The 27,409-nt window shown below is 44.5% G+C and overlaps 1 protein-coding gene across 1 annotated transcript in view; it reads left to right on the forward strand.

Moving 5' to 3' along the window:
* Positions 1-688: 688 nt before the first annotated feature.
* LOC113614757 (testican-3-like) overlaps positions 689-27,409 on the forward strand; it is a 168,877-nt gene continuing 142,156 nt past the window's right edge. Inside the window, exon 1 of the mRNA XM_027096518.1 lies at positions 689-859. Within this exon, the coding sequence (XP_026952319.1) occupies positions 689-859 (171 nt within the window). The remainder of the gene's footprint in view (positions 860-27,409) is intronic.

The following is a 27,409-nucleotide window of genomic DNA, read 5'->3' on the forward strand; positions in this document are numbered from 1 at the left end:
ACGCACACGTAGCTAAAATTTTCTGGGCTCCGGCGCATCCCTGAGGCCCCGCGGGCGGCTTCCCCCGGGGCGGGCAGTCAGAGGAGCCGGACGGTGACGCACCGAGTCGTCCTCAGCTCGCGTCCCTCTCCGGCCGCACAGCGCGGAGCCGGAGGGCAGCGGCTGGGAGACCGCGAGCCCCGGTGCAGCTTGCGAGCCGGTGCCGAGCGCGCCCCGAGCCCCGCGCCCCCGGGAGCGAGGCCGGTCGGCGGCCGCGCCGGAGCCGGTGCGGAGGGGGCGGGAGGCGGATGCGGGTCCGCGCGGGCGCCGCGTCCTCCGCTTCCAGCCGAGCCGCATCCGGAGCGCCCGCAGCTCGGATCCGGGGAGGAAGGTGGGCCCGGAGGAGGCGGGACGGGAGAGGGGTCGGGGAGGGGTCCCGAGGAGGCGGGGCGGGGAAGAGGAGCGTGGATGGGGGAGGGAAGGACGGAGGGGCGCGCAGACCGAGCGGCGGCCGCGGGTGGGCACGGGCGCGCGGGGCCGGCGGCGGCCACGGGAACCGGGAGCGGCTCCGGGAGCGTGTCCAGTGCGTCCGGCGGGGCCGGGCGGCCCACGGGGTTGGCGCCGGACCTCCTCCCGCCCCACCCAGCTCCCGGCCGAGACGCGCGGTCCGGGCCCTCGTGTGAACCGGCCCCGCTTTCTCCGTCCACAGATGCTCCGGGCGCCGGCCGTGCTGTGCGTGTGCGCGGCCGCCTGGTGCGCGCAGGCTCTGGCGGCGGCCGCGGGCCGGCCGGACGGCGGCAATTTTCTGGACGACAAACAATGGCTCAGCACGGTGTCCCAGTACGACCGGGAGGCCGGACAGTGGAACCGATTCCGAGACGTAAGTCGGCGCCTTCCCGCGCTCGAGCGCGCTGCCCGGGGCGGGGTGGGGGTCAGGTTGGGGCGCGGGGAGGAAGTGGGCGCCTTGGAGGCCGCGCCGTGCTGGGGGGTCGCCTACCCGGGGTCCGGGTGTCCCCAGGTCCCCACGGTCCTCTCCCCGCCCCCAAAGGTTCGCAAAGTGCCACCTGCCCAACTTTGAACGGGGCCTGGCGCTGGCGGGCACGGCCAGGGGGCTGGCGAGGCGTTGCGCTGAGGTGGGCTCGATCCCGCGGCTGGCGGCGCACCCGGTGGCCTGGGGGGCGGGAGCGGGAAGGTGTGGGCTCGTTGGCGCCCGCCCGCTCCCGGGGACGGCGGGTGTCTGGGGCCCCGGTGAGCGTCAGCCTCCACACCCGGCGAGGACCTGCACTCGATCACGATGTTGCAGACTCTGTGCGGCGAGGGTGGGCTGCCGGGGCGGCAGTGATAGGGTTAAGCTGGGGACCCCCCCCCCCAAGTCCCGCATCCTACCTGGGAGCTTCCTCAGGGACGATGAGGTCTATCGAGACGCAGCCTGTACCTGAGACCCGACCGCGGGTCGCTGTGCACCTGCTGGTCGGTGTTCACCGCACGCGGACGCAGCGCAGCCGCGGGGCCGGGCGCGGTGGTCCCGGTGGGGCTGCCCCTCCCCCCGCCCCACTTAAGCCTCTGTGGTCGCGTTGGCAGACGCCAGCAGCGCTCCGCACACCTGAGGACCCTCAGGACCCGCCCGCAGCGCCTCGTGCGCAGGGGCGGATCTGCTCCCTCGGGCAGATCACACTCCGTCCTCATTTGGAAAATTGGAAAAGTGAGTGGAAGCTCGGGCTAGTTTCATCCTGCGCCCTTCACCCCCAGCCGCTCGCAATACCCCTCACAAGAAGTGGCTGAAAAGCCAAGCCCAACGTGGAGCCGATTCTGGCAGCCGGATTCCGCAAGAAACGCTCATTTTTACTTAAAATTCGACGTAGCATCTCATTGATAATAGGCCTGCGTATAGGTGCTGGAAAACGATGATGGTCGCATTTAGCAGGGCTCTGTCTTACATGCCTGTGAGTGAAGCCTAAGCAACATTTTACTGCTGAGTACAATTTCTTCTACCGGCGAACCCCTTACACTCCTGTTTTATTCAGGTTGATGCTGATGTCGAATACGATCCAAAAGGCCAGCAGGCGAATGAGATATTTCTAAACCTAGGTGAAAATTTCTGTTCATCCTGCCTTCATTTGGGTTGAACGTTTGTAACTGTTCGAATAATGCTTCCTATTATGACATTTCGTTGCTGAATGGCTACTTTAAAAATCTTTAGAAAATGGATTTTATGCTTCCTTCTCTAAAACATATTCTAAATCTTGAATATCTTAGTATTCTCTGACTTCATTCAAATTACTTTATTGAATTATTAAGAGCAAACAAGTCTATACTCGGACAGTTTGTAAATGTGCTTGATTTAAACGACTTGAGAAAGCTGAGTGGCCTGGAAGGATTAAATATTCCAGGATTCCTGCAGCCAGCTTCTACGGAGACCAAGTAGACTATTGTTTTGCTATCGTGTTTGCAGTTATTCTTATGTGATCTCAGGGGCAAAATCCATCAAAATTATATGTTAAATTTAAGTAAAGGATTTACTGAGGTTTTTTTTTTGGCAGACATGTTTGAAGTACATGCAAATATACATGCAAATGTAATAAGGATTTATTTGAAAAACTTCTGCAAGGTTTTAGGCTTACCGTTTTAGTAAGACAGTTAAATTTTGTGGATGGCTTCTGGAGGGCAGGCAGGAGATAAGTGATTGTTCCCCTTTGAACCACCTGTAGCTTATTGTTAGCATGATAAAAGGTGCGCTGACAGTGTGAGGTCTCAATGCAGAATGCACGCTGGATCCTTATTTAGACCACCCACCCCAGTGGCAATTTACATATTTTCTTTATGTTTTGGGGAGTTGTTAGCTTGATAATTTCTTTCTGTCTTTTTCACAATGTTGTTTATGGGTTGGTTCATTTTAAACTGGGAACACATGGTTAGGAGGCATTGCTTGAAACAAGTCTGTACTGCACGGAATCTACCTTTAAATGTTCTGCCTCTATCTTAAATAATGGCGTTGCATACTCAGTTTTATAAAGGCAAAGAAACAAGGAAATCTGAACCTCTTCTTTTGGAAACAGTTTGACTGAAGCACTACTTTTGAGTGCTTTTCTCCCATTAAAATGTAATTAATTTCATTTAGAAAAAAGCTTTGAGATTTCTCAGCATAATTGTTGCTGAAATGAATTCTTACCGTCTTGTGGCTATTTTACACAGTTACCGTTATTTTAGAAGTCACTCCTTAATGCAAGCTGGAAATATATCTTCTTTCGAATAATATTTGAAAACTATTTTGAGTAATAGTTGAAAATACAATTAATCATTCTATTTTAATTGAATGATTTTTTAAAATAAATGTAGTCTTGAAGTAGGTTTTATACAATATAAATTGTTTTATATAATAAAGCTTTAGAAATAAAGACCATGGTTAGGAAATATGTGAGAGTAGGTGAACAGAAGAAGCAGGATCATTGATGACTCGGTGGTGAAGGATGAGTCATCTTCCCAGTTTCCTCAGGATAAATCACAGAGAAATAAGAGAACCACAGGCAAGCTTACAGTGAGTAAGTATTAACATAGGAACAGCTTCAAGTAATTGTGACCACTCTAGACCCTGTACTAGCAACGCTCTTTGAATAAACTTTTGTGGCCCTTTTAAAGTGTACAAAATGATGTATAGACACAGAGCACTTGTATCCTTTTGAAAATCAAAAGGATCTATTATATTTGGTTATTGGTATAAAATTCCTGTAGAGATCCTAGTCTCCATGTTTTAGGAAAAATAAAAGTTTAATTTGAAGATAGAAAAGAGGTCAACACATTTTAAAATAAGTGTGGTAGATTGAGCCAGCCTATTCAGGGTATAATGATGAGATGTTGAAATAAAGCAGAGAAAAAACTCTCAACCTCAGGGTATGTTAAGTAGATACTCTGGTTGCCTGGCATTTTCTACTTTTTTAGTTCTGTTGAGTGGTGATAGAATCCAGAACCCAAGACTCCTCAGGGGGGGAATCGTGGGAATACTACGACCTTCACCAGGTACAGGGTAGAGACCCCCTCACCCCGTTTTTGCAAACATGAATATATACACCAGTCTATTAGGAGGATCGGATATCAGTATCATTATAAGGAAACCATGAATCACATGGCTTATATATTATATATTTCAAACATTTATGGTTTATAAGTCAATTAAACGATACTCTTTATCATGTAATAAATGAGTATGGAATCCGGAAACCAATAAATTAATCGGCAGTGAATGATCTAATACCACCATCAACCTTTTATATTATTGATTTCACGGGAAGACATATACTAATTAGGAATGATAGAGGGGTACTGTATGTTGGCAGCAATACAATAAAATCTAGCAAAAGTGGCAGTGTTGGTCATGCTAATTTTAAATAACTCATATAATCAAATCAGAATTCTGTCCTTAAATTGAAATTCCAATGCTTCTGGGTTACATTTCTTTTTCAATAAAAATATCTGGGAGTGGTGGGTAGGGGGAAGATGTAGGGATGAATAGGTGGATCACAGAGAAATCTTTTTTTTTAATCAAAGATACTTTAAAAAAATTTTTTTTCAGAAATATAGTTGATTTACAGTGTTGTGTTTCAGGTGTACAATACAGTGATTCAGTTATATATATATGCAAGATATATGCATGTATGTGTATATATATATATATACACACACACACACACACACACACACAAGATACTGAGTATAGTTCACTGTGCTATACAGTAGGTCCTTGTTGATTATCTATTTTATATATAGTGGTATGTATATTTTAATCCCAAACTCCTAATTTATCCCTTCCACCAACCTTTCCCCTTCGGTAACCATAAGTTTGTTTTCTATGTCTGTGAGTGAGTCTGTTTATGATTTGTAAATAAGTTCATTTGTATCAGTTTTTTAGATTCCACATATACGTGATATCATATGATACTTGTCTTTCTCTGTCTGACTTAGTTCACTCAGTATGATGATCTCTAGGTCCATCCATGTTGCTGCAAGTGGCATTATTTCCTTCTTTTTTTATGGCTGAGTAGTATTCCATTTGTATATATGTACCACAACTTCTCTATCCAGTTCTCTGTCCGTTGACATTTAGGTTGCTTCCATGTCTTGGCTATTGTAAATAATGCTGCTGTGAACATTTGGGTGTGTGTATCTTTTGGAATTAGTGTTTTCGTTTTCTTCAGATATGTACAGTATGGAGGTTCCTTAAAAAACTAGAGTTATCATATAATCCAGCGATCCCGCTCCTGGGCATATATCTGGAGAAAACTATAATTTGAAAAGATACATGCACCACAGAGGATATTTTGGGCAGTGAAAATAGTCTGTATGATGGTAAGATGGTAGATACATGTCACTGTACATTTGTCCAAGCCCAAGGGTGAGCCGTAAGGTAAACCATGGACTTTGGGTGCCTATGATGTGTCCTGTAGTGGGATCAATTGTAACATTGTAACAAATGTCCCAACCGGTGGGGAGGGTGACAAGGGAAATTCATGCACGTGTGGGCAGTGCGTATATGAGAAATCTCGGTACCTTCCTCTCAGTTTTTCTGTGAACCTAAAACTGCTCTACAGAAGTAGAGTCTTAAGGGGCTTCCCTGGTGGTGCAGTGGTTAAGAATCTGCCTACCAATGCAGGGGACACAGGTTCGAGCCGTGGTCCGGGAAGATCCCACATGCCGCGTAGCAACTAAGCCCGTGCGCCACAACTACTGAGCCTGTGCTCTAGAGCCCGCGAACCGCAACTAGAGAAAGCCTGTGCGCAGCAATGAAGACCCAACAGAGCCAAAAATGAAATAAAAAAAAAAGTAGAGTCAAAGAAAATCATAACCACAACTCCATCACCTCAAAAAACAAATTAAAAACCGGGGGTCGTTTTGAACACTGTTTTAAGAAGTGGTTACCATTTGTGTTGCAAAACCTGAAATCAACTTCAATTACATTTGTTCCTTGAGTAATTTTTAATACTCTTTAGATGTATCGGAAGCAGTAGGTAGTAAAGTTTTACAATTTAACTTTAAAAATGCAACCTTAATGTAAATTAAGGGACATGTGAAGTGTTGTGAAAATGTAAAATGTAGGTCGAGGTGTCTCAGAGGCACTCAAATTATAAGTTGGTCTTTTAAAAATGCCTGATTTGGGTATACTGAATAGTAAGTAAACACTTACGGACTTCTTGTTTTTAAAATTTTATTGAAGTATATTGTGCTAATTTCTGCTGTGCAGCAAATTGATTCAGTTATACGTGTGTGTGTGTATGTATATATGGTCTTATTCTTTTTCATTGTTTATCACAGAATATTGAGTATATCAGTAGTTCCCTGTGCTCTACAGGAGGACCTTGTTTATGTATTCTCTCTATAATAGTTTACATCTGCTAATCTCAAACTCTTATGAACTTCTTTTTTCTTTTTCTTTCCCTTTTCATTTGAGTTGGGGTTCGAGCGAACAGATTATTTGAGAGAGAAGGCTGATGTGGGGGGGATGTTTCTGCGTCCTTAGTGGCTGCTGAGGAATAAAGCACCCCCCAACCCCGTCATGTGTTAACTGGGACACAGCTGTTAGAAAGTAAATAGGATGGTTTCTGTGCCTATTCCAAGGAAACTACTCTTGATGTAAAAGGCATTACATACAGTGTTTCTTTTTCTCTTTCTGACTTACTTCACCTTGTATGCTAACATATATATATATATATGGAATCTAAAAAAAAATTTTAAAGGTTCTGACGAACCTAGGGGCAGGACAGGAAGAAAGACACAGACGTAGAGAATGGACTTGAGGACACGGGGAGGGGGAAGGGTAAGCTGGGACGAAGTGAGAGAGTAGCATGGACTTACATATACTACCAAATGTAAAATAGATAGCTACTGGGAAGCAGCCGCATAGCACAGGGAGATCAGCTGGGTGCTTTGTGACCACCTACAGGGGTGGGATAGGGAGGGTGCGAGGGAGGCACAAGAGGGAGGGGATATGGGGATATATGTATACATATAGCTGATTCACTTTGTTATACGGCAGAAACTGACACAACAATGTAAAGCAATTATACTCCAATAAAGATGTTAAAAAAATAAAAATAAAAGGCATTACAGTTCAGACAATGGAAATCTTTAAAAGACCCCTCTCAGTGAGTTTCTTAGGTTTACAAAGGGCCCTGGCTGTGTGTCCTGACTACCCGGTGTCCCCTCAAAACTGAGGCTCTTTTTTTACTGAGATGTAATTGACAAATACAATTGTATATATTTAAGGTGTATGGTGTGATGAGTTCATATTCATATGTCTTGTGAAAGGACCCCTTTTGTGGTACTTTAATAGTAGGCAAGACTTGTATTACTTTGCTTTTCAACAATATGCACCAAAAATCAAATTAAACAATTAATAACAATTTGGGGAAATTTAACACATTAGACCATTATCCTCTCTGTTCAGGAATACTTTCCCAGTAGTGGATATCCAATTCTGATTTTTTTAGAAGTATATTTTTAGTGCTCCTCACTATGAAACCACATTTTAAAATGTGACACTGTTATGTTTTATCACAGTTGAGAACATGGGGTCTTCTTGGGAACTCTTCACAGTCAATTCCTTGCATTTTCACGATTGTTTTTCTCTCTGTCTTTTAATCTTTTGATGACAGTGGGCCACAGTGTGTTTAAAATTCCAAATCCGTGGGCTTCCCTGGTGGCGCAGTGGTTGAGAGTCCTCCTGCCGATGCAGGGGACACGGTTTCGTGTCCCGGTCCGGGAAGATCCCACATGCCGCGGAGCGGCTGGGCCCGTGAGCCATGGCCGCTGAGCCTGTGTGTGGGAGAGGCCACAACAGTGAGAGGCCCGTGTACCGCAGAAAAAAAAAAAAAAAAAAGTCCAAATCCATAGCAGCCTTTGTAGACAGTGTCCGTATTTGCAGATCAGAGCTGGTGAGACTATAGCATGAGATGTTTTTTTATCTTGGACTGTTGTTCATATTGTTGAAATCAGGGGGTTACTAGAGAGACGGGCGGTTGACCTCCTAAAGGAAGCAACAGGCTTTAAAGGCCATGGGCCAGTGAGTGGCCTCAGCAGCAAGGGGCCATCCTTATGCAGCATCCTGACCTCTCCTGGTCATCAGGGTCCTGGTTAAGCCATGGCCCTGGTTAAGCCCTGGCCCTGTTTAAGCACTGGTTTTATACAGTCTCAACATCCCTGTTTCTTATCACTATTCCCCCCGCCCTGCCCCCCCCCCCACTCACCACGGTGTCAGGGTGTAGGGTGGGTTTAGTTAAGTCAGCATCACGTGAGGAAGCAGGTCAGACGATGCCCAGGGATCTACCGTTTCTGCAGAGGGGCTCCTGGGTGGAGCTGACACCGCATTGTCAGACCCCATCAGGAGGCCTGAACCGAGTACAAAATTGAGTCGATTTGCCCTGGCTTCGTTCTGACAGATAGAACTTAGGGGCGTGGGTAACACTTTAACTCTCCAGCTCTCATAACTTCTCGTGAATTATTAGGAAAGTGTAACTAAGAGGATTGAGAAATAAGTTACTCTGTATGTGTGTGTGAATCCATGTTCTGTATGTGTATACGTGTGTACATAGAGGTCTGTGCATAAATGTATATGTGTTGTATATATGGTTTACCTGTGTGTGTGCCTCTTCAAATAGGTAAAAGATGAAATAATTAGAAAACCAAGGTGTTGGTATATTGTATTATAGATATTATTTTTATATGTTAGTTAGAAAGCAGACAGTCCTCCTAAAATGTTAAGACACGGATCAGTGTTTTTTTTTCTGGTTAAGTTTTCCGCATCTCATGAATTGAGAACGTGATCTCGTTTGCTGTTACGTGTGTGGTCTCTGTGTGCTCTCCTGGTTCTTACGGGAAGTTAGCTTGTTGGGGTTTCTATGCTAGATATACTTTTATAAACTTTTAGCTAGATATACAAAAGGAATAGCAAGCACTGCTATAAAGCATTTATTTTCCTGCTCTTACAGTAAGACTGGTTTTATTTTATTTTATTTTTCTATTGTAGTATAGTTGATCTACAATGTTAATTTATGCTGTACAGCAAAGTGATTCAGTTATATATACATTCTTTTTTTCATATTCTTTTTATATTATGGTTTATCACAGGATATTGGATATAGTTCTCTGTGCTATACAGTATGACCTTGTTGTTGATCCATCCTTTTGAATATGTGTATTAGCTTACATCTGCTGATCCCAAACTCCCACTCTGCCCCTTCCCCACCCCCTCCCCATTGGCAACCATAAGTCTGTTCTCTGTGTCTGTGAGTCTGTTTCTGCTTTGTAGATAAGTTCATTTGTGTCATGTTTTCGATTCCACACATGTGATATCATATGATATTGGTCTTTCTCTGAATTACTTCACTTAGTATGATAATCTCCAGGTCCATCCATGTTGCTGCAAATGGCATTATTTCATTCTTTTTTATGGCTCAGTAATATTCCATTGTATATATGCACCACATCTTCTTTATCCATGTATCTGTCGATGGACATTTAGGTTGCTTCCATGTAAGACTGCTTTTAGATCTCAGGCCTCTGACTCAGAGTAACATTTTCTGTCCTTATACAACTTGAGTTTTCATGATCTGGGCCAGAATTATTTTATTCTCTGTATTTATTTTTTAAGCAATCTGTGAATCTTTTACATTCACTATCCAAGTCCCATACGCTCCTGGAGTATTTACTTGCGTCTTTCCATCTATGAACATCTGTTAGTCTTTTCAGCTCTTTCTACTTCTGTTAGCTTACAGATTTCCCTGCCCTGTTGGGCTGTGAACTCTATACCACAGTAGACTGGGCTCTCTCCACCCCACACCCCTGTAGTTCATGGGCATCTGCACAGTGACCAGCTGGGAGTAAAGATTAGAGAACACTGACCATGAAGGAGCCCTATGTGAGATTCACCTGCCACCTGCCCGGTCGCAGGGAAAGCCTTTCAGATCTGTGTGCTTTCTAGGGACCATTTCCCTTTCTGGCCACCCACCACCCAGTTTTGTAATTTGAATGAATATTTAATTGTTATAAAATGTCACGTGTCAAATCCTGAACTGCCTTCACCCGTCAGTCCACAGTGTGCCCCGGTGGACGTGCTGGCCACTGTGACCACGTCCACTTGACCGTGGACTGTCATGCTGTGCATCCCTGCATCCCCTCTGCCAATCCATCTACTTCTTCTGCAGTTTCTCTTCGACCACAGAACACTGTTGCTCTAAAGCCTTTGGAGATTTTTTGCTGCCCACTAGGTAATATCAAACCCAGTGTCCCCCCTCTCTTATGTGACTACTGCACTTCAATTCATAGATGTGCGTCTGAGTCCAGACAGTTCACGGCGCATCCAGATATATTCATTTCCATCACTTCTGCCTCACTTACAATTGCTGGTATTTCAGGTAGCGATGTGTTGAGTTCCTGCCTAAGGGGACTGAATCTGAGTGCCTGGGTACAGATAGGATTTCACCTCCCCACCGTGTAACCGGCCCTCAGGAAGCGGGTGGTCCAGGCCTGGGATTCAGTCATCCTCTTGGGTCTCCATCAGTGGCCACTTTCTGTCCAGCAGGAGGGACTTGATAGAGTGGGGGACACACAGCTTGTGCTGGAAAGGACCGCAGGTGGCCAGGTGGGACTGTCCCACAGGCCAAGAGTGAGGGACATGGCTCCCTTCCCTTCTCCAAGGGCAGCCGGGATGTCAGCTTATCACAGGGGCGGGAGGGATGCTGGGAGGAAGGAGGCCAGGCGGGTACAGGGAGGAAGATACAGGTCACTACTGGGCCTGTTTCAACCATCTCAGTATTTCTTGGAAATACTCCCTGTGCCCACTGAAGGGATTCTTATTATTTCCAGTGAGCTGTTTGCCTTGACCTCGACCTTTTTCCCTCCTGGGTCACTGGGCTGACAAGGACCAGTCAGGGCTTCCCCAGTCCCGACATTTTGGATCTCTCACTGCGGTATGATGCTTCTTGGCCTATAATTACTATTTTTCGGTGTCTGTTAGGTGCCAGACATATTAAGTATATAATTACATTTAGTAGAATCTTTAAAAAATATTTTTAATCGTAGTAAAAAACACATAATATAGCATTTACCGTATTTTCCATTTTTCAGTGTATAGTATAGTAGCATTAAGTGTATCCACGTTGTTGTACAACCATCTCTAGAGCATTTTCATGTCGCAAAACTGAAACTGCACCTGGTAAACAACTCCTGTTCCCCTCCCGCAGCCGTTGGCCATCCCCCGTCTACTTTCTGCTTTTATTAATTTGACGACTTCAGGCGTCTCATGTAAGTAGAATCGTACGGATTTGTCTTTTTGTGATTGGCTATTTTACTGAGCATAATGCCCTCAGTTTATCCGTGTTGCTGCAAATGGCAGGATTTCCTTCCTTGTTAAAGCTGAATGATATTCCACTGTGTGTATACACCACACACATTTGTTTATCCATTCATCCACGGATGGACACTTGGATTTTCACCTCTTGGCTGTAGAAATAGACTGCCATGAACATAGGTGTGCAAATATGTCTTCAGGATCCTGCTTTCAATTCTTTGGATATATACTCAGAATTGGGATTGCTGGCTCATATGGTAGTTCTATTTAAAAATTTTTTAGGAACCTCCATATTGTTCTCCATAGTGACTGCACCAATTTACTTCCCCACCAACAGTGCACAAGGGTTCCAGTTTCTCCACATCCTTGTCAACACTTGTTTCTGGTTTTTGATGATGGCCATCCCAACAGGTGTGAGGTGGTATCTCACTGTAGTTTTTTGTTTTTTTTTTTTTTGCGGTACGCGGGCCTCTCACTGTTGTGGCCTCTCCCGTTGCGGAGCACAGGCTCCGGACGCGCAGGCTCAGCGGCCATGGCTCACGGGCCCAGCCGCTCCGTGGCATATGGGATCCTCCCGGACCGGGGCATGAACCCGTGTCTCCTGCATCGGGAGGCGGACTCTCAACCACTGCGCCACCAGGGAAGCCCCTCTCACTGTAGTTTTGATTTGCATTTCCCCCATGATTAGTGATGTTGAGCATCTTTTCCTGTACCCATTGGCCATTTGTATGTCACCTGGAAAAATGTCTATTCAAGTCCTTTGCCCATTTTTATCATTATTTTTTTACCAACCTGAGAAGTAGACATTATTGATATATGTTGTACAAGTGGCGAAGACTTAGTTTCAACAAGCTTAATTAACCTGCCTAAGATTAGCGAGACTGGGCTTCCCTGGTGGCGCAGTGGTTGAGAATCCGCCTGCCGATGCAGGGGTCACGGGTTCGTGCCCCGGTCCGGGAAGATCCCACATGCCGCGGAGCGGCTGGGCCCGTAAGCCATGGCCAATGAGCCTGCGCGTCCGGAGCCTGTGCTCCGCAACGGGAGAGGCCACGACAGTCAGAGGCCCGCATACGGCAAAAAAAAAAAAGAGAAAAAAGATTAGTGAGACTGTTAGCTCTGAAGATCATGTTTATTTGTCTGTTTCTTATTTATTAACAGTTGACCACTTTCAATGAGTAATTACAAGCAACTGAAATTAGTTTTTTTTTTTTCATTTGAAATGTTATGTTGGGTCCTTTTAAATGGTCACAATTACCATCTTTTTGGTTCTTGTGTGCTAAACCAATAAATTGATAAAGACTTGGCATTTTTATTACGATTATGGAGGGAGTATCTCTTATACGGAGTTACAGTGATATTACTATAGTTTGACCGTTTCATCTTGAAGCTACAATAGAAGACTTCCAGTAGAACAGCGTTTTATCCGGACAGGCATAGCATATGTGACCATGCATAGTACCAGCATTTTTACTTAGTAATGAATTTTTCCGATATCACAGTGCAGTTCTGAATATATCTTCGGTGGGCAGGAGTGCTGTGAAAAGGAGGAGTAATGTGTCCTTATGTGGCTGTGACTGGGCTTCTGAGGACACCTATAGCATCTTTGGGAACGACTCTGCACCATTGTGCCTGCATTCCCCCTGCTACAGTTGTGGATTTATTTTCAAAGTCAAGAAAGTGGAAAAGGAATTATGTCTTACAATTTTAGACTAGAAATCCAGAAATTTTTATTGTATACAGTCAACACCTACTCCTGTAAGTGTGATCACTGTTGAATGGGTGCTGACGCAGCCTGCCAAGTTCTGTCCATGGTAGATCACTTATTTTTCTGCATTTCCCAGGTTGAATATCAAAGATTGATGGAACACCGTTGAATTTTTTAAAAAATGAAATTACGTCATATTTAAGATAGGTTAGAGCATGTTTTGCTTTTAAAATACTTTTGTTGTCTACTTCCGTTTGGAGACCTCTCCGTCTAGAATTTCATTGACGTTATTCAGTATGAACTATTTCACTGAACACGAATTCTCTGCTTTTAGAGTTTTGTAACAAAAGAGCAAAATTAATTAGCTGCCATACTGAAGAAAATATGGAGTGACTTACGATTTAATAATTTCTATATTTTATAGCTATTCTGGTATGTGTTGCATGTTCCAGATAATTCTGTGGGTTTTTTACTCTTAGCATAAGGAAAAGCCCATTATTAGGAGTAAAAGAAGGAGGAGGGCCAGAAATGCAACAACTTAATCTAATTGTGTCCCGAGATAGATAAAACATTGCAGGCTATTAGCTTCCTGAATCTGGTTAAATGCTTACTAGCTCTAGCTCCTAAAATAGTAATTTGATGGTCCCTTAATCACAGCTCATTTTGACTCTTCTATCGCCAGCTTACTCCATGACTTTCAGAATATTTACGTGGGGCTTTCTAGGCAGGATCTTCTCAAGCGTCTGAAATATGGGCTTGCTAGTTGCCTGGACACGTGGCATTAGCATCTGCTGAAGAGCAGTTTTAGAATACGGGGATATTTCTAGGCCTTCTGTAGCGTACAGTGTAGGGTGAAGTTATAGTCTTCCAGTAGGACCGTCCTGGTGACATCTGCGCTTCTCCCCCAAGTCCCTGGGCAGTCACATTCACCTCAATGAACATTCCCTGAGGCACAGCTTTTCTGGAACATCGTATCAACAAGCACTACCTTCGTATGACCTGCAAAATGTTTCTTTGACGTGAAACATAATTTCTTGGAGTTCAGATGTTAAACGCTGTATTGTTTTAAAGGACTGCTGGGCTTCCTGAAACTATGTGAATCAAGGGCACACTCCATGCTGGTCTGACTGAGGCGCTGCTGGTTTGGAAGCTGTGACATTTGAAAGTCACCCCCAGGGAAAGTCATGGTTTTAGGTAGATCATCACGTTATCCTCAGAATTTCTTGTTGGTCACACAGGCCTGCTTGGCTTGCTAGTGTTGTCGCTGAAAATCGTTGGTTTCAGACTTGAAGGCTTTCAGTTAGTTTTTTGTTTCACATATTTGCCTAAGTAAAAGAATTTAAAACACGGGAAAATTGCCAGTGCGGAATGACATGTTTAATTCGGATAGCAAATTAATAGTCAAAGATAGGAGAAGACATCACGCGCATAGGAAGTATTTGGGGGGGGGGAATGCATTTTGAACCTTTGCCATGCATCCAGTTTTGAATATCATTGAGAACCGCCACAGCTTATAGGTCAGGCGGTGGGATCTGGAAATCCAGTTTCAGGCCTGCTTTGTTTGCTGAGTAGCCGAAAGCCAGCTGGCCTTTGCTGCCGAAAGCCTTGTGTTTATTCTTTGACTGAGGGCCTCTTTATTTACACGTGCTGCTGGTCTGACTTGTGGTTTGGGAGGCCGGGTCACCAAGGTCACAGGTGACAAAGGCACTTCTCCTGCTGGTCCCCTGCTCACGCTGGCCTCGGGAGTGGCTCCCTCACCTGCTACCCAGATCAGAAGAAGAGTAAAGCAACAAATGTCATCTAGGGCGAAGCTGACGACCATGGGGCTCTGGGACATGTATGTTCCTGTTCATGTAATCATTTTCTGAGCTGAAAGCTATTCGCTGACTTCTAATTGGTCTGCCTGTGTGTGTGCCCTGAATGGCTCTCAAGTTTCCTGACTCCATAGCTCTCACCTTGGACTCCAAAAGTAAGTTCTTTGTGAGCAGTAATCCTTGTAAGTAGTAGGTAGTTCTAGGTACAGGTGGTCTTGTGTGTAATTAAAACCCATTTGTTCTTAATTGTTGAACTTGAATGACTAATTTTCACTTTTTTGTTGTTGGGTTAGACTGCAGTGTTTCTGATTTGTATTTGTGGTTGAATAAAAACTTTTTTTTTTTTTTTTTTTGAGGTACGCGGGCCTCTCACTGTGGCGGCCTCTCCCGTTGCAGAGCACAGGCTCCGGATGCGCAGGCTCAGCGGCCATGGCTCACGGGCCCAGCCGCTCCGCGGCATGTGGGATCTTCCCGGACTGGGGCACGAACCCGCGTCCCCTGTGTCGGCAGGCGGACTCCCAACCACTGCGCCACCAGGGAAGCCCTAAAAACCTTTTTTTATTGTAGTTCTTGGCTTTAACTTTTTTTACATTTGAATTAACCTATGAATTTAAAGAACTTTCTCCTTGACGGTATGATGACACTTGCACAGTTTAATTTTTACAGGGGTTTAGCAGTATTGATGTCACAACATCAGTGTAGCCGTTTCTGCAGAGCTTAGGACAGTCTTCAGCTTCCAGCTGTGCAGAGATTTTCCTAAGGCTCTCAGAGTTTCAGGGCAATATTTACTGAAGTGTGTGGGCCCCTGTTCGCCCGCACTGTCCCCACCAGCTCACCTGCAAGGTCCCGCAAGGTCGTCTCTCATCCTTGGCTGGGATCCCCCCCTTCCACCTGGGCTAGTCTTGTGGATGGATGGCTTCCATGTTTCTAGGCTCTTCTGTGCCTACAGCATCTAACGCTTTATCAATACATTATTTCTCCCAAAGTACAGCTTGGATCTTTTTGCCCCTCTGTTGGAAACTCCTGTTCACTCTTTCACTTATGACGGAGCAGGACCACATTTGGCTGCAGCTGTAAACTTCCCTCCACGAGAAAAACTGTGGCATGGCCACATAACGGATCAGTTCATACAGGTGTGGAGTCATCTTAGAGGGATACTGTGTGATTCCTAAACCTGTTAGGGTTGAGGTTCGCTGTTTGCAATCGTAAAACATACTTGGAGGAAGATTGTTCATCAGATGGGCTCTGAAGTGAGTGAGATAAATAGCTCAGGAGAGAGACCGTGGTTGCTTCCGAGGTTGGTCTGAGGTTCTGCAGCAGGGGGGTGACACAAATTCCTCTTCAGGCCCGGGCTCACCCGGCCCACTCGTGATTTCAGTGGAGCTCAGCCTCGGGGAGAGACGGTACCAGCCACAGGGACACTGCTTCCCGCTGATGGGACCAGGTCTCTGAGGCCTCCAGGCTGTAGGCAGGTTCTGGTGGTGGGAAGTCCCTCTAGGTAGCATCTCAGCATGAGGTCACCGTGGACAGCTGGGACCCTCCTGGGGACACACACGTCTCATCGGGAGCTCCTGCTCAAATGTCAGCCCCACTGACATCCAAGGCCCTTCATCACCTGCTCTCTTCCCTGTTTTCTGTCTCAGGCACCCACACCCCAGCCAGGCCAGCATCCCTCCTTCTCTCTAGGCGGTTTTCACCTGAACGCCTGCACAGGGGCCCTTTGCCCGGCTTCTCATCTCTCCCCTAACAGTTCTCATTTTTTGTGCCAGTGTGTCCTAACCCCTCCCTGCTCCCCACAGTTGGTTGCAGCCTCCCTCTTCCCGCGCCTGCCCTGACGCACCTGGTGAGGCTGGTGTTGGCGGCGGGGCAGTGCCGTCGCTCTGCAGGCCGCAGAAGGGGGCTCCTGAAACTGGGGGACACGGGGCGCATGGGCGGGCCCACGGCCCTTCTGCTCAGGTGTGCAAAGTCACGGTTAACACAGAGCTCAGAGCCCAGGTGGATACTAGTAGTTGATGCTACAGCATTTTATTTTATTTTTTCCCGGGGTTTTAGTGCGCGTGTCATCATGGAACTTGGCTTCCTTCCCAATTCCTTAGACAGTCTTTCTTAAGTATCTGACTTGTGCATTTAAGCTCTCGTTTATTTTATAAGAACGGTGTTGCTTTTTACCATCAAGTTTGAGCTATATTTAAAAACAAAACAGGGCTTCCCTGGTGGCGCAGTGGTTGAGAGTCTGCCTGCCGACGCAGGGGACGTGGATTCATGCCCCAGTCCGGGAAGATCACACATGCCGAGGAGCGGCTGGGCCCGTGAGCCATGGCCGCTGAGCCTGTGTGTCCGGAGCCTGTGCTGCGCAACGGGAGAGGCCACAGCAGTGAGAGGCCTGCGTACAGCAAAAAAAAAAAAAAAGAACATTAGTAAGGGTTTCCATGTCGTACATGTTCTTGCACCTCCTGGTCTATAACGCCTAGGAAAATGTCAACAGTAGGCTGCTGGATTTTTGGCAAACGTTGCCACAGAAGTTAGCAGGCCCAAGTCAAGGTTTCAAAGCTAGAAAAAGGATTTTCCCTTACTCTTTTTGTTTAAACTCAAACTCTGTAAACATGAGAATCCTAAGAAAGAAGAAACATCGTAAAGTGCCCTTAAAACTCAGAGGATTGGTTCCTTCACTGTACGTAACAGTGGAGCAGAGGGAAATTTATAGCTTACTTCTTCTTTTCTGGAAGAACATGTGTTGAAAGGAAACTTCTAACCTGATTTTGTAATAAATATATAATGTTAAGAACAACCATTTGGAAAACACCTCTCGAGAAGACACAAGTGCTCTGAGATATATTTTGTAGCCTGAAGTTTAATCATGTGAATTAAGAAAACTATAATTTTTAATTATCCTACATGCAGTTGAAATGACAACTTCTCACATAAACTTCCTTCTTCCTACATGTAATCCTATCGTGTTCAGCATTCAACTCTGGAGAATCTAAGTTACTGAAGGAAGACAGATTTATAATCTATAACATAGATTAAAGTTGCTTAAGAAGGATAGTAACAACTGCTATTTGTGGATATTTTATTCTTTAAACTATATAAAAACAGTAATAACAACACATACAAGACCCAAACCAGGAATTATCTCCACTGGCTATTGAGTGGTTTGTATATTTCCTTAAGCGGTTTCTAAATTTTCATCTTGACGGCATCCTCAGCCAGTTGCCATGGGGGTGGTATCTACGCCTGTAAGATCCGAAGCAGAAATGAGGCCTCTGAGAGCATAGTTTGAAATCAAATCATGCGTTCCAATTGCTGGAATATTCCCATATCATTTTATAGTAGAGTAGTGTGGGATCAAGGCGTTGATGGTCATTATAATAAAACTTCACAGATCTGAATCCTGCAGTCTTGTGACAGTGCGGTAAATGAGCAGGCCCACGTGATGAAATGTCCTCTGGAAGTTTACCATCTTTTATGGTGACTCTGCTAATTAACATCGTGATATGGAATTCTGTATTCAGTGCTCTTTTGCAAAAATCTTAAAGATTCAGAAATTCAGTGCTTACTTTCTTATACTTTCAGGGTCTGGGGTTTATAATACACGATAGTTAAGTTGTATGAAAACCACCACTGTTTCATGTGTAATTGTGTTGGTTCACAAACCTCCTGAGAAGTTCCCTGGGTGAGACCTGAAACTGGCCCCCGTGTGCGGAGGGCTGGGAGAGACCAAAGAGCGAGGCAGACCCTCTGGGTGGGCAGGCAGCAGGTGTAATGAATAAGGGGACTGACTCGGGCGCCACAGGACGAGTAGCTCACCACACCCACCCGCCAGAGTCTTAGTTTATACAGAAGCCTCATCTGGACTCACGGCGTATTCAGTCCAGGTGGTCTCAACACCGCGTTACTCTCTCAAGGCTGCATCCTTGGAACGGCTCCTGGGGTGGGAACTGTGGGCAGAGCCTGTGTTCCAGTGATTGGGGACAGAGGGGAGGGGGTGAGGAACCTCCAGTTACCCAGGTCCAGCTCACGATCAGCTGGCAGTCACGTCTTCTGCATGACCTCCGCCATCAGATTGTTACTGAGACAGATCACAGTGGAAAAGAGATTCCTGTTTTCTCCTCTATTTTTATTTATTTATTCATTCATTTTTCATTTTATTTTATTTTGTTTTATCTTATTTATTTATTTTTCTTGCCCTGCTGCATGGCATGCAAGATCTTAGTTCCCCAACCAGGGATTGAACTCACGCCCCCTGCATTGGAAGCTCAGCGTCTTAACCACCAGGGAAGTCCGTCTTTATATTTAAATAAACAGTTCTGGCAATAGTGTTTGTGTTTCAAACTAGACCTCCACTTTCTTGGTTAACACTAAATAGCAGCTGATATTAGTGAAAAATGACAATTAAATAAAAATTTTCTTGCTAAATATTTAAGGTTTCTAAATTTGGGGGACAGTTTCTTTTACATTATTAGAACATGATTTTTTAAAGGTTATTAATGCAGTTTAACAACTTTAAAAATAAATGCTTAAATAAGTTATTCATGTACAGCAGAAAAGATTTAAAAATGATTACAACTTTTAAATAAATTATTATATATCTATAATTGTTGTATATTATATGTCTATAATTATATATATAGTCACTTCAAGTGCTATTTAATGTAATTTTGTTACATAAAAATAATCAAATTCAAATCAGAAAAGAAGCAGCAAATTAAAAAGTTTGTGATTTGAGTACTGTCCAGAAAAAGATTAGTCATAAAAGAGGTTAGATTTTGGTACCGTTTTACAGATAGCAGACATGATGGCAAAACTATAGAAAAGTGAACATTTTAGTTAGGTACTTTTTTTTCCTTTATGAAAATACCCAATGACTGCTCATTTTCCCCTAAAATGCCCTTAAAATTGATTAAATAAATTGATGACAGGTAAGGCTAAAGGTAGGGGTTCACTATTACTATTATTATACTGCTAATTGATGCAACCATACCGTTAATGGTTAGAAAAGCTATAAATGAATCGGCTGTGTATTCTCACCCAGGGTTATTGTGGAATCCTACAGGTGGTCCACCGTTTCCTCTGCACCTCCTGTGACTTCATACGACACAGAAAGACATCTGCCTTGGCAAAAACACAGGAAGAAATCGCACCTGTAAACAGTTCATTTTAAGCCAAGAGTAAAATTAAAAGTACCTCATTCTCACACATTAGTGGCTGTTTGTTTCAAGTGGTTACAGGAGGAGGGTAGACCTGTTTCCCTATGGGGAACCGAGAGCCATAGGAGCAGCTTTGCCACTTTTCTGCGTCACCTCCGAGCACAGTCTGGCACCAGCTACGGATGCAAACCTGGTGTTTCAGGCTCAGGTGGTGGGGTCTTGAGCTGCTCAGGGGGAGACCACACCCCAGCATTCTTCTCACCACAGGTGGGACCGTAGCCAAACCACACATGGTAAGGTTGTTCCTAAATTCACGTAGACGAATACGCTGTGTTTTATTTGTTTCGTATTTTGCTGTATGTCTTGAAAAAAAATGCAAACATTACTGCGATCTTCTAAAATACTTGACCTTTTAAAAAGGTTTCTAGCTCCCTACACTACAGGACTTCTAGTGACGTTACGTAAGCAAGTTGAAAAAACTGTGTTGTGTCAATTTTGAAATGATTTTCAGTGGATTTTGGATCATATGAGGTCTCTGCTCTATACTGTGATCTGGCTGAAGAAATGTGACCCTTGGTTCCTGATTCCCTGATTTCCCTGAAATGGTTTATGGTACAGAAATAACTTTTGCTCTTATTGAAGCAATAGGAATAGAGGAAAATATGATTTAAGTTAAAATAGTCAGTTTTTCTTGAATGCAGATCTTTGTCCGTAGTTGAGAGGTAAAAGCATAAATCTTTAAAAAAAAGTCAAAGAGACAAAACAACAGCTTCGGTGAAGACTCAAACTGAGGGTAACTCAGAGAACAGCACCCAGGAGCAGAAAAGCATGGGGTGAAGCTGCTTTTGTTGTGCATTGTCTGTAACAACAGCCCTGAGATATGGGCGTAGCATCCATACTTAGCGTACAGCCTGAGCGACTAGATGAATAGAAAGTAGTGCTCAGAGGGTTTTTTATTTTTTTATTTTCATTTATTTTTTTTTTTGCGGTACGCGGGCCTCTCCCGTTGTGGAGCACAGGCTCCGGATGCGCAGGCTCAGCGGCCATGGCTCACGGGGCCCAGCCACTCCGCAGCATGTGGGATCTTCCCGGACTGGGGCACGAACCCGTGTCCCCTGCATCGGCAGGCGGACTCCCAACCCTGCGCCACCAGGGAAGCCCTCAGAGGGTTTTTCAAAAAGTGGGAAAATCATGTCTCATGATGCTAGAATCAGGGTGTTTACCCTGTTTAGTGTGTAGTAGCTTGAAAAACTTGGTAAGTAGTCATGTAACAAGACGGTGAAGTCTCTGTGTTTTATGGTGACATGCACAGCCTAACAGGAAAAATGCCTAACACCGTTGATTACAAGTAAGCTGTTGTCTGTTGTTAAAATGAAAAGTACCATATTTATTACCTTCAAATATGCATATTTTATAACTTTTAAAAAGTCATTCCTGAAACTGAAATGAATTTTTTAGTCTGTGTGTAGGTTTAATATGACAGTGTTTTTTTTTTTGTTTCTAAAAACTGTTATTCAATAATTAGGAAGGTAGGAACAATCTTAATATGATTTAAAGAAAGCGAAACTATATGATATTAAAGTTTGAGCTTCATGTAGGAGCAACCCGATATGTCTTTATTTTAATATGATTTTGGACATGTCAGTGGCTCTAATGTGGTCAGTAATAATAAAAAGCATTAATACAAAAAAAAGAAACTAAACTGTATACAAAGCTAGTTTGATTAACTGAAGTGAGTTGCCTGTTAGTATTTAATGGTCCATTAAAAGCCCATTTAAAGAAGTCAGAAACCACAGTGCGCATCTTGGTTTTTGACATAATCTAAGACAGTATTAGCAAAGGGCTCATTAGATTACGTGGACAAATATTTCCATTTTATTTGGAGAAAGGTAGTTTGAAATTTGCTCTCTCATCCAGGAAAAACAGTTCTCATTTCCCAAGATCATTATCCCTTTTAAGTGAAGACATGAACCACATCAAAAGTGTCCTGTTGGGCTTCCCTGGTGGCGCAGTGGTTGAGAGTCCGTCCGCCTGCCGATGCAGGGGACACGGGTTCGTGCCCCGGTCTGGGAAGATCACACATGCTGCGGAGTGGCTGGGCCCGTGAGCCATGGCCACTGAGCCTGTGCGTCTGGAGCCTGTGCTCCACAACGGGAGAGGCCACAACAGTGAGAGGCCCGCATACCGCAAAAAAAAAAAAAAAAAAAGTGTCCTGTCCCCCTTCCTTTGGGGCGTTATGCAGGAGAGCTGGTGTGGGTCATGAGCTACAAATAATAGTGTATGTAAGAAAAAACATTTTTGTAAAGTCTTAGAAAAAATATGAAATGATTTATAGAGAAAAGCAGTTTTACTGTGTCTTGTTCTTGGAGATACTGATCAAACACGAATGAGTTTATTCAGAGCTTCCTAGAGTTCTAGGCACCTGTTTCTGAAAGTTCGTAAGTTGTGTGTTATTAACATCTTAGGAAAATCAAAACCTGATGCTGTTGATCGATTGACTGCTGGGCTGAATGCATTCAACCAGAGAAAAGTGAGGAAATGCTTCCATTCAAGTGACAGCAGGGGCCTTATCACAGTCGGTAAATGTCGTGGAGATGCCGTTGTTTGGTTCAGTGTAACACGGTCCTGCTGTTGGGTGTTGAGAGGTCGGGTCTTGCCGCTGTAACGCGTCTTTGTGGGATGACTCTCGTCCTCCAGCCAGAACCCCTGCGTCTGAAGCCAGGTCTGCACTTCTGCTCAGTGGCCTTGGCGGGTCCCCTTCTGCCGCGTGCTTCGGCTCCTACTGCCCAGGGTTGTGCTCGGCGGTGAGGTGTTCGTAGGTGTGAGGTTCTTAATTCACATGGGCATATGTTAAATACATGATATGGGGCTTCCCTGGTGGCACAGTGGTTGAGAGTCCGCCTGCCGATGCAGGGGACACGGGTTCATGCCCCGGTCCGGGAAGATCCCACGTGCCGCGGAGTGGCTGGGCCCGTGAGCCATGGCCGCTGAGCCTGCGCGTCCGGAGCCTGTGCTCCGCAACGGGAGCGGCCACAACAGTGAGAGACCCGCGTACCGCCAAAAAAAAAAAAAAAAAAAAACCAAAACATGATATGTGTTAATCATCATTATTTCATTATGTAAATTTACAATTTAAGTTGAACTTAAATCATTCATTGTTCAACAACTGAGCCATGTCTAGATGAAGCATGTTGTCTGAAATATGTAGGATCTGGCATTTTCCAGTAAATTACAGGTATCTATTTAATGACAGAAGCAGTATCAGATATTAAGAGAAAAATATTTATAGATTGAGAGCATTTTGCACTTACCTATGTGTTCTAGAGCTAATCACAGAACATCTGCGAGAGGTGGTTACTTGGCTTGTAAAATGAGAGCAGTATTTGCTCTTTCAGAAAATCAGATGATTGTTATAAATAAGAAACGATCAAATGCACATGAAAACACTTTGGAAAATAATAAATTGCTAAAGGATGATATCATTTCAAAAACAGACATTCTTCATCCATTTAGCAATCTAAGTTTCTCTTTTCTAAATATACACATTAATTTTTTTGATATTTATAAACTTTATCATTGAGACTAAAAGTATATCAAAACAAGGAAAGGGTGCTTTTCTTTTTTTTTTTTTTTTTTTTACGGTACGCGGGCCTCACTGCTGTGGCCTCTCCCGTTGCGGAGCATAGGCTCCGGACGCACAGGCTCAGTGGCCATGGCTCACGGGCCCAGCTGCTCCGCGGTATGTGGGATCTTCCCGAACCGGGGCACGAACCCGTGTCCCCTGCATCGGCAGGCGGACTCTCAACCACTGCACCACCAGGGAAGCCCTGCTTTGTTTTTAAATAATTATGTGTGCCGCTTTTAGCCCTGCATCCAAGATGGGCCATCGCCTCCCGAAAGAATCCTTGCAAGAGTTGAAGAGATTGACGGGTTGAAGGATGCTTGGGATGTGCCATGACAAGAGAATAAGATGAGTCTCATGCAGACACATAAGTGCCTCTTAGGGAGGTGACTCAGTGTGGCCTCATGGGGTCCATACACTGGATTCTGGTGGCCGAGGAGGGTTTGGGCAGGTGGGCAGGTGGGGAGATGGGAGAAAGCCTACCTGGCAGGCGTCTGCAGGCACCGAGGTTTGGAGGTGTCATATCCATGAGGGTTTAAGTGTGGCTTGATAGAGAGAATGACAGGGAGTCCTTGGAGATGATACTGACAAGTGGCGGGGCTAGAATTAGCTGTGCTTAAAAGACCTGCTAAACAGATTGTCCTTAGAGATGATGGAGGGAGGGCGCCTACAGTTCCCGCTCTCCATCTGCGGCCCGACTGATTTTGGTGGACGTCCCCAGGGTCAGAGTAAACCGTTGCAGATCCTAATCCCGGAAGGGTCCCTTTCCCTTCGCCGCACGTCATTCAGAATAAAAGTGAGAGGCATTTCAGTGAAGGTCTGCCTTTTCCCCCCATGTTGTCTACTTTGATTTGATTCTTTCAGGAAAATAAAAATAGAAAATTTTTAACCTTTTTTTTTTTGGTCGCACTGCATGGCATGTGGGATCTTAGTTCCCCGACCAGGGGTCGAACCTGTGCCCCCTGCAGTGGAAGCGCAGAGTCCTAATCACTGAACCGCCAGGGAAGTCCCTTTAACTTTTTATTTAAAAAATTTTGTTTGGGTGTCTCTGGTTGCTGGTGTTCTGAGCACATGCTGCATTTCAGGTCACGCAGCCTCTTTTGTGTAATGGCTGGTGAATTCTACATTTCATAGTGTTCCTTTTTTTTTTTTTTTTTTTTTTTTTTTTGTTTCTTTGGCCTCTTACTTTTGTAGCCTCTCCCATTGCAGAGCACAGGCTCCGGACACACAGGTTCAGCGGCCATGGCTCACGGCCCTAGCCGTTCCGTAGCATGTGGGATCTTCCCAGACCGGGGCACGAACCCGTGTCTCCTGCGTCGGCAGGCGGACTCTCAACCACTGCGCCACCAGGGAAGCCCCATAGTGTTCCTTTTGAAGTGGGAATGAGCACTGATAAAATTTTGTATCCCAAACTGGGCATCAGGAAATCCCTAAGACGAATGCGGATATATTGAACATGAGGACGTATAAAGACCTAAAAGTTTCCCTCCTAGCCTCCAAACCCAGGAGACAGCTGAATTTCCATACTAGATCAGATCGCAGTACTTTTCAACGTTTGCATCGCTTCTTTGAAAATAGCATTTTTCTTTAAAATTTACATACCTTTTGCATTCCATTCTGGTACAAAAGACAAAGTCAAGTCATCCATCAAAACCCAGATTAAGCATCATGAATCAATCATTGTTGCAACAGAAGAGAATATTTTCAAATACTCACTGCTTGGGAAGCAAATGTACTTCTCCAGGGCCAGGGCATCCCCGGGCGTGTGGTCCAGCCCTGGTGCCTGGGCTGGTAACGTGGTATTCACTGCGGTACCCGATCCCTCCTGGCTCATCAGAACCAAACTGCTGGTGACCTTCTGGCTTCAGTTGTGACTCGAGTGGTCGTGGTGGTTTTACAACAAAGAAGAAAGAAATCTGAATCTGACACTTTCCTGCTTCCCGTTTTTTTAAGTTTATTTATTTCGTTTTTGGCTGCATTGGATCTTTGTTGCTGTGCATGGGCTTTCTCGAGTTGTGGTGAGCGGGGGCTACTCTTGGTTGTGGTGCATGGGCTTCTCATTGCGGTGGCTTCTCTTGTTGCAGAGCATGGGCTCTAGGCGCCCAGGCTTCAGTAGTTGTGGCACGTGGGCTCTACAGCGCAGGCTCAGTAGTTGTGGCGCAGGGGCTTAATTGCTTCTTGGCATGTGGGATCTTCCCGGACCAGGGCTCGAACCCATGTCCCCTGCGTTGGCAGGTGGATTCCGAACCACTGCGCCACCAGGGAAGCCCCTTCCCGTGTTTTTTATGTATTAAAATGTCAAAGGAGAAATTTAACTGGTAGTGATTAATATGCAGAACACAGAAAAATGATAAATAACTAGCGCGTGTAGTGTGTGATGATGTATAGGCTGTTGTATTTAATGTTTAAAGATTTAATATGTTTTCTTTTTAGGATGCTGTTTTAGATTCTTATTACTTGTAAGTGCTATAGGAAAGAATGCTTCGTCAGTATTCCTGGCGAAGTATTCATAAAATGATCAGTATTCATTATAATAGCTGAAATCATGCTAAATTTATAGAAATATTTTCTCATATTTTCAATAAGATCTACTATTTAAACAAAAATCTCAGTTGAATGTAATTCACTTAACTACCATCAAGTAGTAAATCTGTTCCCAATTCCAAAAATGTGCTTATTTCAGAAAGGTATAAGAAGATACAAAGAAGAAAATATAAATTCCAGTTAAATTTGGAGAATAAAGTTGAGAATTTAAGGTAGTTGTCCCAGGTAACTTAGCTGGGAGGTCTCAGAGGCGCCTGCTTGACCCTGAAGCCCAGGTTCTTGGTCACAGTTCTCCACTGGCTTCCCCAATTAGACTGAATTTTCCTAAAAGTTAAGGACTTGAGTCTCTAACAATTTGGAGAGAAATAATAGCTCCGAAATAAAGCACCCACGTTTCCTATTATTCCTGCTCATACAGAAGGCCAACTACAAATATAGTAGCCAATAGCAAGTGGTTGAAAACATGACCTCTGTTGCTATACCATTTTAATTCCACTCATTGTTCAGTAGACTTCTGTGTGTCCCCTCACCACGTGTCCTGCTGTGCTCAGCAGTGGTGATTCAGACACGTGTGTAAGGGCTCTGCCTTCATGGCGTCGGTCTGGAAATGTCTCGTAGAGGAGGTTCCTGGCGTCTGAGTGCTGAGATACGGTGTCAGGGATTGAGGATAGGGCGGCATTCAAGTCGGAGGAGCAGAGGATAAGAGACTGAAAGCCCCAGGAAAGTTTGGAAAGACACTTACAAACCAGGGCTCCTTGGCCCTAAGGGAACATGGACTTGCCTTCCTTGATCATAAACTAAATGAAAGCACCATGGCTCAGCCTTTGCTGGAGAGCAGAGGCAATCTGGAATTGAATCTTTATTATAGAGCTCAAAAAATGAGTGATTCCCAAACTGATAATTGTGTATTAATTTATTGAAGTAGATTTATATTTACCGTTGCTCGAGAAATGTCTAAAATGCTTCACAGGTTTTAAAAATGGCATATTAAAATGAGTATTGTAAATAGGACTGCAGTGGGTTTGTAGGTGATAACTGAGTCCACAACATGATTGTATGTTATGCTCACCACGGATTGAAGTATTTAAAGGTTCATATTAAAAACTATAAAAAATAATTTTACACCCAATACATGGATGGTATAGTAATTAAAATAGTTATTCTAATATTATTTTCTTACATTAACTTTACCTCTTTTTATTAGGCCAGGCAATATAGTATCGTATTACTATATATAATATTGCATTAATGCATTTCTAAAAT

Source organism: Aethalodelphis obliquidens, unplaced genomic scaffold (assembly GCF_003676395.1).
Source record: "Aethalodelphis obliquidens isolate GAN/ISIS:26980383/991018 unplaced genomic scaffold, ASM367639v1 scaffold103, whole genome shotgun sequence".
NCBI lineage: Eukaryota > Metazoa > Chordata > Mammalia > Artiodactyla > Delphinidae > Aethalodelphis > Aethalodelphis obliquidens.